At 46.1% G+C, this 17,762-nt stretch overlaps 1 protein-coding gene across 1 annotated transcript in view; it reads right to left on the minus strand.

Annotated features, from left to right (window-relative positions):
* NEK11 (NIMA-related kinase 11) overlaps window positions 1-17,762 on the minus strand; it is a 189,685-nt gene that overhangs the window by 116,156 nt on the left and 55,767 nt on the right. The window contains exons 4-7 of the mRNA XM_006883396.1: window positions 13,687-13,751; window positions 11,754-11,880; window positions 1,121-1,270; window positions 954-1,032 (exon numbers count right to left, since the gene is read on the minus strand). Coding sequence (XP_006883458.1) covers window positions 954-1,032; window positions 1,121-1,270; window positions 11,754-11,880; window positions 13,687-13,751 — 421 coding nt within the window. The remainder of the gene's footprint in view (window positions 1-953; window positions 1,033-1,120; window positions 1,271-11,753; window positions 11,881-13,686; window positions 13,752-17,762) is intronic.

Below are 17,762 nucleotides of genomic sequence, written 5' to 3' on the forward strand. Positions count from 1 at the left end.
CCTGCCAACGCCACCACCTGTCTGCCTATTGTTGGGTTTATGTTATGAGATGTGAATCCTTTTCTCCATTTCTGTAGGTAGAGGCCCAGTTCTGCCAGCTCCATTTGTCAAAGAAGACGTCATTTCTGCACTTGACGAGCTTTGTTTCCATGTCAACTATCAATCGACTACAGGTAGATTTCTGGGCTCTTGATTCTGTTCCCTTGGCCTTTGTGTTTGCCAATATCATGTTGTTGCTATGACCGTGTGGCAGTGTTTAAGACATGGGAGTATGGTGCCTTATACTTCACTGTTATTCTTCTACCTCCTTGAGGAATGAGCTTGGTACAACTGTTATTTTCAAGCTCTTGAATCTTCTGGTACATGAATAGGGAATATTTTTTCATTTAATTATGTATTCTATTGTTTCCTGAAGGGCGTTATAGTGACTGGCAGGTAAGAAATTTCCCTGCCAGTCCAAAAGTACATGGTTCAAATCCATCAGCTGCTCTGCAGGAGAGAGATGGGAAATAGCTCTCTTCCTGTGCAATTACTGTTTCAGAATACCGCTGGAGGCCCTGAAAAGCCTCTCTGGAGGCTCGGCTGTGGGCTGGTTCTGATCCAACAGCACACAACCACCACCACCTCTACCCAGCATGACATCTTTTTCCAAGGCCTGGACCCTGCTGACAAAATGCCCAGGGTGTGTAAGATGCAGTTTCAGCATCTCTGCCTCTACAGACCACCCTGGCTGTCCAACCCCAAGTTCCATCTAAATGAGAACAGGTAACCAGGGTTCACATACTTATTTGTGTAGAAAGCTCGTCATGACTAATATTTCCCTAGTTTCTTTTCACACTAACTTTTCCCTTCTGATTCATAAAGCACCTTATTCCCATAGCCTATCTGCAGGTTAAGGAATGCACACAGAAACCATAACCTGCACCCCCCAGCATTCTCTTAATCCTAAGTACCTGCAGTTGCTCACTGATGTAAGGGACTTTTAAAATCTCCACAGCAGATGGTCTCAGTGCAGGGCTCTTGTTCAACATGCTGTAAAGTTTAAGAAGAACGTCATTGTCCACGGGCTCACACTGAACACAGGTTCCCTGTCTGGTGTCCACGCGTTTCTTCTCTGCACCTTCCCAGGACGGCATTCAGCTCCCGCGGGTATCTCTCGGGGAGGGAAGGCGTGGCGCCTTCAACGATTTTCAAGACAACAGACAGGAAATTGGAGCCCACGAACGCGTGATTCATGCAGCACATCTCATACAAAATGCACGCCAGTGACCTAAGGACAAAGTTGGAGAATTTGCATAAGGAAAAAATGGTCCTGTTTTAAGTTTGTTCGTCCCACAGAACTTCAGATGTTTGAGCCTTGGCTGGGAGGCGCTACTGCACGCTTCAGTTGTTTGCTTAAAGACTCAGTTTCATACTGTTCCTTTCTGAGTTAGATTTATTACTTAAAAGAACGAAATTAAAAAGTAAAGAAGAAAGCTCAAAGGTGGAGTCTCAAGGAGCACCTTCTGTCAACAGCAGCAAGGTGATGGCCAGTCCCTGGCTGCCCTGGGCTGAGGCTGACCCCGGGCTCCCTGCAGGGTGGGCAGTGCCCTGGAGAGCCGCCAGGCTGGACGGCCTCGGGAGGAGACACACAGGCTCCTCTTCCCTTCACTCAGCAGTGTCCGGCTTGAACCCCCAGCCCTAACCCCCCACCCCACCACCACACGTACAACATCAATATTTCATCAATTCTCCCAAGAATTTTTTAATTAACATCTACAGAGGAAAATTAGCAAACAACCAAATTTTGTCACCCCAAGGCAGCTTTGTAATATTACAAATGCAAGATTTTAATTTATCGGCCTAAGCTTGCCACTAACATGAGGCCACACATTTTGAAGAGGAAACTGGCATCCTTTTATTAGCTTTCTAAATGTAATCTATTTGAAAATTGGGTGAAAAAACAATTATCTGCAATTCACATTAAAATTTATAGTTTTCCTTTGGGGTATGAACTAGAATATTAAAATTCTAGACCAATGTCATACTGATTTGGATGAACCAGGCATGTTTATACCCTCTCAGGCACAGGACACCATGAAGAAAAGGAAGCAGGAATTCTCGCCTGCACCTGGTGAGAAAGAGTAATTGGACTTTCTCCACATCCTGCCTTTACTTCTGACATCTGGGCATTACAGTTAAGTGACTGACAAGTTTCCTGTTCTCATAACACAAGCTGGAAGACGTAAAGCACCCTGGTGACCAGCCTGTGTGAGCTGTGTTTGAGAGGACTTTTAACCCAATCTACAATTCTAACTGACCACGAGAAATGTATACATAAACAGACACATACACAAGTACAATCACTTTAATCCTTTCTAGGTTTCTATCAGTGCTTTTGTTGGTAAAGGAACGCTGAACATATCCATGGGGAATACTTCTTTTCTAGAAGATAATAACAAGGACTTTCAGTGGTCGGTACCTTGCCTTGTTTCAAAGCTCTTTCTCATATAGCCTCACTGTAATAACCGAGTGATAAAGGGCTGTGATCACACCTTCCTGGAGCCCTGGTGGCCTGTTCCACAGGGAAGCTGGGCTGTTAACTCACGGGGGCGGGTGGGGGGGCACCTCTGGTAGTAGGAATCCAGAAGCTGCTCTAAGAAGAAAGACACACAATCTCCTCCTGTGCAATACACAGCCCCTGAAAGCTCACGGGAATGCCAGCTCCAGTCAGCTCTGCGTCAAGGGCAGCAACTGACTAGGTGACCAGAACTTTCCAGTATTGTTCTTATGTGCCATCGAGTCTCCTGCGACTCATAGGGACCCCGTGTATAACAGCCCTAAACTCTGCTCTGTCCTGTGCCAATCACACTGTCTCCAACACACCCAGTCCGATTACCCAGTCACTGAATCAATCCATCTCATAGAGGGTCTTCCCCTCCTGCATTGTCCCTCCACCCTCCCAAGCATGATGTCCCTCCCAAGGACCAGGCTCTCCTTACAACATGTCCAAAGCATGTCAGACAAAGCTTCAGAATCCTTGCCTCCAAGGAGCAGTCCGGTTTAACCCTCTCCAGGATGAATCTGTTTGTTTTCTTGGCAGTCCATGGTACATTCAATACTCTTCTCCAGTACCACAGCTCAAAGGCATCAATTCTCCTTCTTTCCTCCCTAGTCATTGTCCAACTCTCTGATGCATAACAAGTGATTGCAAAGACCATGGCCTGTATCAGGCGCACCTTAGTCTCTAGAGAGACACCACTGCTCTTCAGAACTTTGGAGAGGTCCCTAACAGCAGACTTTCCCATTGTGATATGTCTTTTAATTTAAAGGCTGGTGCCAAGAGTGTTGACAGTGGAGCCAAGCAAACTAAAGCTGTGAACAATCTCAATCTCTTCACCATCCATCCTGATGCTACCAACTGGCCCAGTGGTGAGAATCTTTGTTTTCTTGATGTTGAGCCTCAGGCCATATTGAAGGCTCCAGTACTTGACCTTCTGGAGCAAGTGCTTCACATCCTCCTCAGTTTCAGCAAGCAGGGTTGTGTCATCTGCATAACAGATTGTTGATGAGTCTACCTCCAATCCTGATGCCACATTCCTCCTCAGAGAGCCCAGTCTCCTGGATAATCTGTTCTTTGGAAAGGTATGGAGACAGGACATATTCCTGGCATCTGTTCTTCCCAATTTTGAACCATGCAGTGTTTCCCTGCTCTGTTCTGACAACTGCCTCCTGGTCCAAGTATGGGTTTCACATTGGCACAATCAAGTGTTCTGGGATTTCCGTTCTTCTCAGAGTAGTCAAGAGACAATATATCACTGTCAGCAAGTGGTCAGTGAGGAGCTATTTCAGTGAGTCAGAGACGCGGCCAAGATCAGGCATGGATTTCACACAGCGACTGCAGTGACTGGCGTGAACCTGCTGGAGATCGTGAGGCTGATGCAAAACAGGGTGCAGTTCTCCGTGCTGCTCACAGGGTCTCTGATCATGGGGTCCCTGTGAGCTGGGGATAACGTGATAGCTAACAACAGATACCAGGCAGTAACCGACAGAAGCTACTCTTACGTTAAGGTACTGATCTTTCTTCCGTCTGAATACTGAACTGTGTCCATCACCTCATGCTAGAAATGAAGAGAACATTAAGAGTAGTGAGAGAATATTAGTCAGAAAGGCAAAACCAATACACACACTGGGATTATTAGAAATTGAGGTTCAATAAATTGGATGCATCTGTGAGCGTTCTTACTGGTATCCAGCATAACAGGAAACACTTTGAATTCTATACCCAGGAACATCGATACTTCAGATCAAGATACTTTCAGATTCACAAAACCCAAGAGAACTCATTTCTGCCAAGAAGACACTAAAAGAAATTTTAAAAATGGAGTTCTCCAAGCAGAGGGAAATAGATACTAGACAGAAACAAGGAATGAAGTGTACTGAACAGGGAAAATTTATCTCTATAAGTGAGTTGTTGTTATGTGTTGTCGAGCTGCCTGCAACTCAGCAGCCCTACGTAAAACAGCTCTTACTGTCTCCAACATACCTATCCCCATTACCCCAGTCACTGAGTCAATCCATCTCATCAAGGTTCCTCCTCTCCTGCGCTGTCCCTCTACCCTCCGAAACATAATGTCCCTCTTCAAGCACTGGTCCCTCCTTACAACATGTCCAAAGTATGTCAGATGGAGCTTCAGAATCCTTGCCTCTAAGGAGCAGCCGAATTTCAACCTCTCCAGGGTGAACTTGTTTGTTCTCCAGCATCACAGCTCAAAGGCATCAACTCTCCTTCTATCATCCCTGGTTACTGTCCAGCTCTCTGATGCACAGCAAGTGACTGCAAAGTCCATGGCCTGTAAACCAACCCTAAAAACAGTATTAACAGTTTTTCATGGGATTCCAAAAAAGATGAATAAAAATTCATTACTAAAAAGCAAAACACAAACTCACTGCATTTATGAAAGACAGTAAAGCAATCCACAGAGAAAAACTGATAGTATTAAATGTGTGTCAGAAAATAAAAAAGGCTAAACTTCAGTCAACCCTCCTCAGAAAGCAAACAAAACCCCAAACCAAGCCAAAGAAAGCATAGGGAAGGAAAGGAAAAGGCAGAACTGAATTAGGTAGACTTAAACACAGGGCTTTAGATCAGTAAATATTGATACATTTCATAAATGTGGAGAAAGCCAAAGGCACTCCAGTGACACAATGGCCAAGGTCCGGCTAAACTCCAGACTGGCGGTTTGAACCCGCCCAGTGGCTCCACCAGACAAGAGCCGTGGGACCTGCTCCCATATCGACTGCAGCCAAGGAAATGTTGTGAGGAGGTCCCTGTCCGATGGGGTCATTCTGAGAACTGACTCAATGGCACTTAACAACTGGCAAGACAATTTGAAGGGGGTAAAAAATACTCAGACTAGAAAATTGGACAAAAGTGTCATGGAGCAAATTCTGATTCGTAGTGACGCTTACAGAACAGAGTCCACGGCACGCAGGGCTGCCCGGACGGTCAGTAACGCAAAGTCTGATGATTAAAATCCACCACCTGCTCTGACAGAGGAAGATGGGCAGTTTCCTCCCAGGAACCTGACAGAGGTTGCCGTGGGTTGGAACTCACCCCACAGCAGTGGGTTGGGCTGCGTTTAGTTTGCAGAGGAGCCCGTACACCCACCTCTCTCATTCAGAGCAGCTTGTTTCAACTAGTTGAAGCCGCTGAACTCCCAAGTCACCTATAATGTACTAAAAAGTATTAAGGTGACACCGTTGTTGTTGACTGTCATCGAGCTGAGCCCGACTCATAGCGACCCCAGGAACAAAAGGCTGAAGCCTGTCGATATCTATCGTCATTTATCGAAGTTCATAGAGCTTCCAGAGGCATGTGGTTTAGGAAGTGGATGCCTCTCCTGCTTCCAAATCAGTGCTGGTAGGAAAGGCTTCTCCCACCAGGATAAAACCGGCAGGCACTTGTTCCCTCTACATTTAAGAAGTTCAGTGTAGTCAATTTACACATTTTCCAATCAACATTATCATTCTAATAACTTTCACAACCCACATCTTTATAAATACAGCTTGCCAAACAGACATAAGAAGAAATGGAAACCCTTACAGCTATTAAACAAAGAAAAGTCATTCTTTTTAAAACATAACCTTGATATTAAATTATAATCAAGACATTACATAAAAAACAAAACTACAGTCCAGCTCTTCATGGACTCCTATTTAAAAATATAAATAAATACAAGCACACACATAACATAAAATTTATTAATATCTCCAAAATAAAATCAGGATCACATAGATTTTCTTTCAAGAACCTTGTGTTGTCACGTGCCCTCAAGGTGACCAGAACTCACAGTGACCCAGTGAACAGTGCTCTGAACCCTGCCATGTCCGGCACGCGCTGCTGGAGCCACCCACGCTCGCTGTGTCAACCCACCGTGTTGAGGGTCTTCCTCCCTGTCTCCGACCCGCCACCTTTCCCAGTAGGATGTCCTTGCCCAAGGATTGGCCTCTTCTGAGGACATGTCCACGTGTGTGATGTTATTTGCCACCACCTTTGCCTCTCAGGGGCATCCTGGTCATACTTCATGATTTAACATTTAAAGTAAAAAAGAAGACTCATGCTGTCATTTTCAAAAAGGAATAAGGTTTTGCTAAAATTAAATACCCATTTGTACTGAAGAGATCTCAACCTACGGGGGATGGAGGGGCCTTCCTTAATATGCTATTTTTAAAACTGCACATGAAGAGCAAAAAGATTTTTATTGATAAATTATTAACAGTCTAGGCTTTTCTCATCTCATATTAAGAGTGAGACCATCCACTAGTACCACCTCTTTTCAACGTTACGAAGATGAACCTACAGAAATAAGATCAGAAAAAATAATAAAATATAAAGCACACCATGCTGTGAGAGGTGGGTGTCATCTGCGTAACAGGTTATTTGTGAGGCTTCCTGTGATCTTGATGCCACACTCTTCATCGAGTCCAGCTTCTCAAATGACATGGTCATTGTACAGACTGAATAGGTAAGGAGAGGACATAATGCTGACGCACACCTTTCCTAATTTTAAACCGTGCAGTGTTCCCTTGGTCTGTTCACACAACAGCCTCTGGGTCTACGTCTAGGTCTCACGTTAGCACCTGTGCCCATGCTTTGTACCACTGCCCACATGTAAATACGGAAATGGGGCTAGTGGAACGGAGAAACTGACTTTAAAAAACACTTAAAACTAAAAGCAAACCCACTCTTCTGAATATAGTTGCCCAACGTATTACCAAATTTTAGAGGAGATTCTTAACATTTTAGAACAAGTACGGTTTGGCAAACTTCCTCTTGCTCTCACCAGCTCGCTGTAACTTCTTTCTTCCACAGCTAAGCATTAAAAAACTCATCCTCGTTTTCCAAATAACCTTGAAGGACTTCTGGGACTGGACTAATTTTTAAGAGAAAGGCTTCTTATACTTGTGACTGTAAATAAATGAATTAATAAACTTTAACAAGCTGGAGCTGGAGCATAGGTCTATACATGTTGTTGTCACGTATGAAAGTACGCTTAGGATTAATGCTTCTTCAAGCATTAGGTAGAGGCTTTGGTCAGCCATTTGTTCTCAAGAAAAATACCTGTCACTTGTTCGTAAGTCTTTCTAAGATTCAGAAAACATTTCAACTTAAACAAAAGCAACACCAGGATCTGAGTGGGGTCCTTAACCCCATTCAATTTAAATTTTCTAGAGGTTTCTCCCAAAGATGATTCATCACACTTAGATATCTGCCACTATAATTAATAGTTCTCCATTGTTCTTTCCACTTTAAACTTAGTGATAAAATTTCATTACTAGATAAGCCCATTTTTATTCTGATACAGCTAAGTAATTACCAACTTCATAACAAAGTGGTTATTTGGGGTCAGAATGATGATGAATTCTCAGCTTTCACTGCAGAATAGTTAATAATCTCTGCAAAGAGGGCTAACTCAACGTTCAGGGAAATCGATTCAAGTCCTCCTCGAGTTACACTTGGGAAGTTTGGGTTATTTTCTGTTTTGCCTGAGTATGACACCATTTCTGAAACCCTAAAGGTTTCAAAGGTTGTCTGCTTTTTTGTAATTGTTTACACAGTGTTGTTGTGCCATCAAGTCGCTTGTGACTCATAGCTATGAGACCTGTGTATAACAGCTCTGAACCCTACTCTGTCCTGAGCCAAGTTCATCATCTCTGACATCCTACCCCCACCACCCCGGTCACTGAGTCAATCCATCTTACAAGAAGGGTCTCCCTTCTTGTACTGTCCCTCCACCTTTCCAAGAATGATGTCCAAAGGACTGGTTCCTCCTTGCAACACGGCAAAGTACGTCAGACGAACTTCAGAATCCTTGCCTCCAAGGAGAAGTCTGGTTTTACCTCTCCACGACAAAACTGCTCGTTCTCCTGTCAGTCCAGGGTACATTCAATACTCTTCTCCAGCACCACAAAAGCATCAACTCTCCTGCTATCCTCTGTAGTCATTGTCCAGCTCTCTGATGCATAACAAGTGATTGACAAGACCATGGCCTGGATCAGGTGCACCTTGGTCTCAAGATTGGCATTGTTTTTCTTCAGTGCTCTGGAGAGGTAGATTTTCCCAATGCAATTCATCTTTTGATGTCCTGGTTGATGGTACCAAGAATGTTGATTGTAGAGCCAAGCAAACTAAAGCTGTGCACAATCTCTTCATTGCATCTATCATGATGCTGCCAATTTGTCCTGTGGTGAGAATCTTTGTTTTCTTGACATTGAGCTTCAATCTATATTGAGGGATGCAGTCCTTGAACTTCTGCAGAAAATGCCTCAGGCCCTCCTTAGTTTTGGCAAGCAAGGTTGTGTCAACTGCATAAGGCAGGTTGTTGATAAATCTACCTCCAATCCTAATGCCACATTCCTCCTCATAGAGCCCAGCCTCCTGGATGATCTGTTTTGCATATAGATTAAAAAGGTATGGGGACAGGATGCATCCCTGGTGGACACCTTTCCTGATTTTGAACTATGCAGTGTTCCCTTGCTCTGTTCTGATGACTGCCTCCTGATCCAAGAATAGGCTTCGCATAAGCACAATTAAGTGTTCTGGGATACCCATTCTTCTCCGAGTTAGACACCATTTCTTGTGATCCACACAGTCAAATGCCTTTACACACTAGTGGTAATTATTTAAAAGAAGGGAAAATCCAATTACAGCAAAGAAGAAGATTCTGCTTTTCTCTGCCTCAGTTTCCCATCTTATGCGGCAAGCACAGATGCCTGTCAAAAGTGTCCTCGTTTTTTGCTAAACGTAATCCAGAAATGTAAGTAGTGGGCTTACTCAATTACTCTTACTCAAGTGACACAATGGAATGCCTCCTGGGAATCACGCAATCTTAAAATATGGCTATTATACATGTTCATAATAACAATAAAAATTAATAATAACGTGGAATGTGAAGAGAGAAGTAGGAGTGCAACCAAAAGTCAATGGGAAACTCAATCTCGATCTTCTCAAAGCAGAGAAAGGTGTGAGGAAAGGCAAGATTTCCCCAAGGGACAGCTTGGGAAGGCCCCGCTTAGCTCCTGGAACCTCAGGGGTATTGCACGGTCCAGGGCACAAAGGAGACAGCCAGTGAAGCAGCTTGCCCCTCTGGGCTCATAGCCACGATTTTGTTTATAGTTTGTTTTGGGAGGTTCGGAAAGAGATGTGATGGGGGGGGGGGTGACAGGGACACTGGATGTCTCCTGGCTTCCGAAGCCCCGTGAAGAAGCCACACGTGAGTAACGGACAGTGAACTCAAAGGACAAAGCAGACGAGGAGCTGCTGGGAACAGGTCTAAGCTGGACACATGTCCCTCACTTGGGAAACATCTGAGTAAGAACAAGGATCATCACTCTTGGGGTAATTCCAGTTCACACGCTCTGTTTACCACTGGGCCAGCAGATTGCATCAGCATAGATGGAGAGGAGTTTGAAGTTGTCAGTGATTTCATCTTGCTTGGATCCACAGTCAACATCCTTGGTACCAACAAGCTGGAAACCAAAGCGCATATCCCACTGGGAAAATCTGCTATCAGGGACCTCTCTACAGCATACTAAAGAGCAATTATGTCCACTTAAAGACTAAGGTGTGCCTGACCCAAACCATGATCTTCTCAATTGCTTGCTATATATCTCAAAGCTGGACAATGACTAAAAATGATAGAACAAGAACTGATGCTTTTGAATTGTGGTACTGGAGAAGAGTACTGAACAAACATACTACGGATTTCCAAAAGAACAAACATGTCTATCTTAGAGAGAGTGAAACTGAAATGCTCCTTGGAAGCAAGGATGGGGAAACTTTGTGTCATAACTTCTGGGCATGAGTTTAGGAGGAGCATTCCCTGGAGAAGGACATCGAGCTGGGAAAGATGAAGGGTCAGTGAGGGAGAGGAAGTTCCCCGACGAGATGGACGGACAGCAGGAGTGCAGTAATGGGGGGAGGGATGGGGAGGCTGGCACAGGACAGGTTCAGAGCCCTGTTCACGGGGCCATCAGTAGTCCATGGGTGACACACCAACACCACCACTCAGAGGTAAAGAGGGCTTTCACTTTACCCCCTTCAAAAGGAAGGAGAGACTGCAGCTGCCACATCGCTTGTCTTTCAAAGCTCAGAACTACTTACCTTGATTTGCATACAATAATTACTTAGCTAATTAAAATGGTTCCCAGCTGGTCCTTTCAACTCTAATAAGCTGAAATTATAAAAGATCCCTCTTCAAAAGAAAGGAAATCTCCAAATGGGATCTAACTGTTCACAACAGAAGACAGTGAATACAACTTTTCACAAGGCCCCTAGACAGCGTCTGTGAAAATGAAGGAGAAAGGCCTTTTGTGTATGAGATCGGAGCAGCTGAGAACTCTGAGATGCACGCATCACTGAAAACTCAGTGTTTCAAAAAAGTTAAGTGTATCCCTAATGTCAACATCATGAATAAAAATCCCTAAATGACACAAGAATAAAAAAAGAAACCAAAGCTGTGCATTTCCGCAGCGGGAGAGAAGAAAGCGCTGTACAGCTGTCTGTCGTTCGGTCCCTCGAGTGACTAGACGCCCAGCGGCCCCACGAACTGATGTGAACGGGGCCCTGTCCTGCGCCATCTCCACTACCTTCCACTACCTCAGATGTTCTCGAGGCCACTGTTACGGTCACTTATATCCACCTTGTAAAGGAACCTTCTCTGAACTTGTGTCTTTTGAAGCATGATGTCTTCGTCCAGCACTGACCCCTCCTGACAACATGCCCAAGCGGGTGAGACAAAGTTTCCCCACCCTCACCTCCAGGGGGCACCCTGGTTCCACGTCCTCCCAGACAGACTTGTCTGTTCTTTGACAGTTCATGGAATATTCACAAATCTTCTCTAGCACCACAACCCAAAGGCATAGATTCTCCGCCAAGGGCAATATTAAGAGTTACAAATGTCCTATTTAATAAGCTAGCAGAATATATTAAAATTTAAGCCTAATACAATACATTAAGAATCTTCCCTCTGGCTCAGGAAAAGGAGTCCAGTCAGCTACTTAATCTATGAATAAAGAGAATTAAGCAAACAATTAAGTTAATGGAATATTATGACATTTCAAATCCAAAAGCCCTTTTGTCCTGGCCACGTGATGACGCCATGTGAAAGCGGTCAGGTGAGTGGATGGAGTGAGTGACCATGAAACCCACCCAAACACGGCGGGCCGGCGGGCAGTGGCCGAGGTGCCCTCAAGGCCAGGCGTCCACTCACCAGATGTCCGACTTGGTGTCGTAGCCTTGATGCTTCAGCACCTCGGGACTCATGTAGTGAGGCGTGCCCGCCAAGGTGGTGGCCAGGTCACAGGATCCCATGAGAAGTCGAGAAACTCCAAAATCCCCTGCAAAGAATGATTCACGTATTTGAGAACCTGGCAGCAGCAGCAGCAAGCGCTGGGCACGAGTGAGCATCGAACCGAGCCTCCTAGATACATCACGAGTCACACCCTTTCTCAGGAAAACAAGGGACAAAGACTATAAACTACACAACGGCGATCCACGCCTTGGACGCTACAGACGTGGAGGGTGAGGAGGGCTGTGAGGCAGGCAAGTGAGTTAGGGGGCAATCGTCGGAATGATGGAGGTCTACGAGAAGGCCAGACCAAAAGCCACTTCCACGCAGAGTAGTAACAGCACACAGAACGATTTGGAAAGACTGACTCGAGCAGTGTGGCTGTGCTTAGAGGAGATTGTTCTCAGTTACAACAAAGCTTTAAAAAGAAAATGCCTGAGATGTCAAGAACACAGCTGTGGAAATGGAGCCCCACCAGCCTCCCTCCTCATGTCCAGTCATGTACCGTTTCTTGCCTTAACCGCCTGAGACCATCTTACGTGAAGATGAATCCGGCTAGTGACAGTGTGATGACTGGGGTTACAGCTCGAAAGCAGAGCCGCGCTGGCATCAGGGACGACTGTGAGGGGCCTGGTGGTGCAGCAGTAAGGCGCTCAGCTGCTGAGAGCCTGGTGGCCTGTCGGAACCCACCCGATGCTCTGCAGGGGACACGTGAGCCCACCTGGCAGGGCACACGTCAGCCCACCCAGCAGGGGGACACGTGAACCCACCTGGCGGGGCACACGTCAGCCCACCCAGCGGGGGACACGTGAACCCACTGGCGCTCTGCGGGGGACACGTGAACCCACCCGATGCTCTGTTGGGGACACGTGAACCCACCTGGCGGGGCACATGTCAGCCCACCCAGCAGGGGGACACGTGAACCCACCCGATGCTCTGCGGGGGACACGTGAACCCACCTGGCGGGGCACATGTCAGCCCACCCGGCAGGGGACGTGTGAACCCACCGGTGCTCTGCAGGGGACACTTGAATCACCTGCTCCCGTGAACATCTCTGACCCACAGGACCTGCTCCACCATCAGGGCTATGTGCGAACTGCCTGAGGCTGTGACAAGAGAAGCAAGAAGCCCACGGCAACGAGGGAGGCCAGTAACCAGCCCGGCCATCTGAAGAGGCCTCAGCACACAAGTGGAAAGTCAGAAATGCTGTTGAGTGCAATGTGGAATGAACGGTGAGCAGACATGTGGCAGACTGTTAAGAACAGTCTGAAACACAGACGCCTGCTAGACTGACTGGGCGCGGGGAAGCTAAAGAAAGTGTGTCTGACACACAGACAGAATCCTGGAGAGTCGACAGGGATGGGAGGGAGGGAGGAAGGAGGAGCAGACGAGGGGAGGGAGGAAGGAAAGGGGGACAGCCAGGATTTGACCAGATGGTACAATCAATAGCACTGATCAACTGTGAATGATGTCATAAAACAAAAATGTGCATGAACGATTGAATGAAAACCAATTAAAAATGTGCTGAACGGGTAAGTTCACCTCAAACCCACCCAATGTACAGCAGCTGTGTTCTCCCTCAGTTTATACCAGATAATCAGGAACAAAGGAATTGGGGAGGGGGGGTTTCAGGCTTGACTTTTCTCCCTCGATTTACACCAGATAATCAGGTACAAAGTAGCTAGGTTTTTAATTAGACTTAACCTTGTAAGAACAAACACCTGACAAGGTGAAATCAAGTACTCAAGTTCATCTAGGTGCCGTCTACTTCAACTTGACATGTTGGTAACACTTAGAAGACACTCTTCAATGTGGATGCAACAGATCACAGGGGAAGGGGACAGCCAAAACTTACCAATTTTAATCAGGTTATTTTTCAGAAATATATTCTTTGATTTTAAGTCTCGATGGAGCAGTCGCCTGCAAAAGGGGAAAAAAAAACCACAAAAACCCAACTAATTAAATAGATCTACATTTTCATGCAAAATATGAGCATTTTAAACCCAAGCATAAACCAACTCCTCACGTACTATGTCATGATATAAATGTGGACGACAGGTCAAAGAGCAACCCCCACAGCTACCATCCATTGTTTTACACACTGACAAGAAGTTGAGGCAAAGGAGTGAGGGGAGCAGAGGGGCGAGGAGGAGACTGGGAAGGAGCAAGCCTGCACAGGCAGCCGTGTCAGCTCACGTTTCTCGGGTCTGCGCTGGTGGAGGATCCGGGGTGGGCATTTCAAGATGCACTTGGGGCATCCAAAGAGCATGACTGATAGGGTTAAGGGCACCGGGACCAAACCCAGGGCGGGACCTGGCTCTCAAACAGCACCAATTTTCCCATAGTGATCTGATCTCTGTGACCTCGCCATGTCACTAAGCGAGGGGCTGGCGTGACACGTGTGATTCTATGTACAGTAACGTCCACATAAATATGCACTGTCATGCCTCTCTTCCTATCTCCTAATGTTTAGGACTTACAAAGTCATAGTGTTTCTTAGTTTCTCTGGGAAAATAGATGCGTAATAGGGCTTCAAAGGGAAGGAAACACGGAGTTTGAAAAGGGGCACTGTGCTTCTAACTACACCAGTGTGAGGGCTTATCACAGTTCTGCGGCATGACACACGCAGCACACACAGCTGCTTCCAGTTCTCATCAAACCGTATCATCCACTCTTACCCAAATGTCAAGTGTCTATGTAGAAATAATGTTGATGGTGACACTTAAGAACATAAAATGTGACGCATCTTACTATAAGTCAGGCTTATGGACTGTATGAGCTCTAACACTTTTAATTCTGAGATTATGGAAAACAATACAATTTGAAAGCTTTTGACCAAGAAACAAAATTTTCTGAACAAACAATACAAATAACACACCAAAATTCCTATCTCCTCAAGTTGTACAGGAAAATGCTAAAAAATTAAAACAATGTAAAATACATATTTTTTAAAAAATCCTGAAAACAACTCTGAATCTATCAGAGATGAATGTAGGTAATCCATGACAGAAGATCAAAGACCATAAGGCTTCCATATGGATTACATCCTAACATCAAGAAAACAAAAATCCTCCCCCCGGACCATTGGGCTATCGTGAGAGACAGGGGAAAGACTGAAGTCGTCAATGCTTTCAGTTTACCTGTCTGCACAATCAACACCCGTGGTGACAGCAATCAAGAAACTGAAAGCCATGTTGCACTGGGGCCATCTGCTCTGTCAAAGGCCTCTCCAAAGTGCTAAAGAGCAAGGATGCCAGCCTAAAGACTAAGATGTGCCTGGTCCCAGTCGTGGTCATTTTGACTGAAGGCTGGACAATGACGGAGAAGACTGAAGAGCTGCTCCTCTGGAACTGTAACGTTGGAGAAGAGGACCAAACGCAGGGTCTGTCAAAATCACACGTGTCCTGGAGGGAAGAGCCCCTGGGAGGCAAGGACGGTGAAACTATCACACACTGTGTGTGTGTCGTCCGGAGGGACCAGTCCTTGGGAAAGGACATCCTGCTGGGAAAGGAGGAGGGTCTGAGGAAGAGAGGAAGCCTCTCAACCAGACGGACCGACACAGCAGTAACTACGGGCTGAAGAGCGTATCACAGGCGGTGAGGACGTGCAGGGCCAAGCAAGGCTCCATATCTGAACCTTGTTCATTGGGTTGCCGTGAGTCCCAGTCAACTCGATGGCACCTAACACACAACAACAAAGACAGAAATCTACAAGGATGGAACATGCGCTGAGTCCCCGTCTCAGGGCATCTGGTTGAGAGCAGCGAGTAACAGAAGAATGTCTATCTGTGTTTCACTGATTATGCAAAGGCATTTGACTGTGTGGATCACAACAAACTGTGGTTAACCTTGAAGAGAATGGGAATCCCAGAACACTTGATGGTGCTTATCCAAAACCTATACTTGGACCAGGAAGCAGTCCTCAGAAGCAAGAAAACGCTGCATGGTTCAAAATCAAGAAGGGAGAATGTCAGGGATGCATTCTGTCTCCAGTCCTTTTCAATCTATATGCAGACAGATCATTTGGGATCCTGGGCTCTATCAGGAGGAATATGGCAACAGGATCAGAGGAAGACTCATCAACAACCTGCACTATGCAGACGACACAGCGTTGCTCGCTGAAACTGAGGCAGACTTGAAGCACTTGCTGCAGAAGGTCAAGGACTGTAGTCTTCACTATGGATTGAAGCTCAACATCAAGAAGACAAAGATTCTCACCACCAGGCCAACTGACAGCACCATAATGGATGGAAAAGAAACTGAGGTTGTTAACAGTTACAGCTTGCTCAGCTCCACAATCAACACTCTCGGCACCAGCAGTCAGGAAATGAAAAGGTGAACTGCATTAAGAAAATCTGCTGTCAGGGACCTTTCCAGATTACTGGGAAGGAACGATGTCAGTCTAGAGACTAAGGTACAACTGATCCAGTCCGTGGTCTTTGCAATTACTTGGTATGTATCAGAGAGCTGGGCATTGACTAAGGATGACAGAAGACGAATTGATGCCTTTGAGTTGTGATGCTGGAGAAGAGTCTGGAACATACAATAGGCTGCCAAGAAAACAAACAGGTCTGTCCTAGAGAGGGTGAAACCAATTTTCTCCTCAGAGGTTAGGATTTTGAAGTCCTGTCTCACATACATTGGGCACTTGGCCAGGAGAGATCAGCCCTTGGAGAAGGACATCATGATTGGAAGGGTGGAGGGACAGCGCAGGAGAGGGAGACCCCGAATGAGATGGATGGATAAAGTAACTGGGGTAATGAGGGCAGGTGGTCAGAGTCAGTGAGGCTGGCTCAGGACCGGGCAGGCTTCAGAGCTGTTGTGCACAGGGTCACTATGAGTCTCAGGCAACGTGACAGCACATAACAATGAAAAGGCTGAGTAAAACGTGATGGGCCATTTCCCCCCTGTCAGCTCTCTTGCTTTCATCTCTGCTGTGAAAACCGTGTCCCAGACAGGAGCTGCTAGTTCAGTGTGTACTGAGCAGACGCACAGCAGTCCTACAACCACCAGTGTGAAGAGCGCATGAGCGAGGGATTACCCCGTGAGCCTGGAGGCTGGGCTTCCACAAAAGGACGGTCCTGACGCTGCAGGCCACTGGCGCACTGGCTGCTCTCCGCCAGCACTGACTCACGGCCTCTGAGGCTGTGGTAAATAGTAACAGCAGGACACGCCATCTTCCTCCTTGTAGGTGCGGCCGGATTAGGACCACTGGAGACACACAGTCTTGTCATCTGCAGCACAAGGAAAATTCTCAGCTTTTAACATCACTGCTTGTGCTTGTCCTTCTGTTGTTGTTGTGTGCTGTTGAGCTGGAACCGACCCCTAGCTGACCCTCAGTGGGTTTCCGAGGCAGTAAATCATACATGAGGAGGCTGCCCATCCTTCTCCCACGGAGCAGCTGGGATTCAAATCGCATGCCTGTTAACACTGCAGCACAGCTTCTTACCTCCAGGCCACAGAGCTCCCTAGAGGCTGCCACAGGAGGAGAAGGCCCGTCTTTCTCCCTCAGGCCCTCTGCGTGGCAGGGGGTCAGCAGTACGACTCCCAACATTAACAGGAAGACCTGGCCACTGTCAACATTCCACAGTGCAATCATCACACTTGCAGCTGCTTTTCTACATATATTTCAGAAACAGTAATAAACATTTACATTATTTATTGGCCATATGTTCCTATAAAGGGTTAGGTTAAATTCATTTATTTTAACTATTCATCAAGTGATGAAGATTGCACTGGAGCATAGAGAAGCCAAAGCACAAGGAAGAATTCAAGATACTAAAGAGCTGAACAAAAGATTCCAAAAGGCAGCTGGGAATGACAAAGCAAAATACTACAATGAAATGTGTGAGGAGCTAGAGTCGGAAAATCAAAAGGGCTGAACTCGTTCAGCATTTCTTAAACTCAAGGAACTGAAGAACAAATTCAAACC

Source organism: Elephantulus edwardii, unplaced genomic scaffold, assembly GCF_000299155.1.
Source record: "Elephantulus edwardii isolate Elephantulus edwardi_28Jun2011 unplaced genomic scaffold, EleEdw1.0 scaffold00027, whole genome shotgun sequence".
NCBI classification, from domain to species: domain Eukaryota; kingdom Metazoa; phylum Chordata; class Mammalia; order Macroscelidea; family Macroscelididae; genus Elephantulus; species Elephantulus edwardii.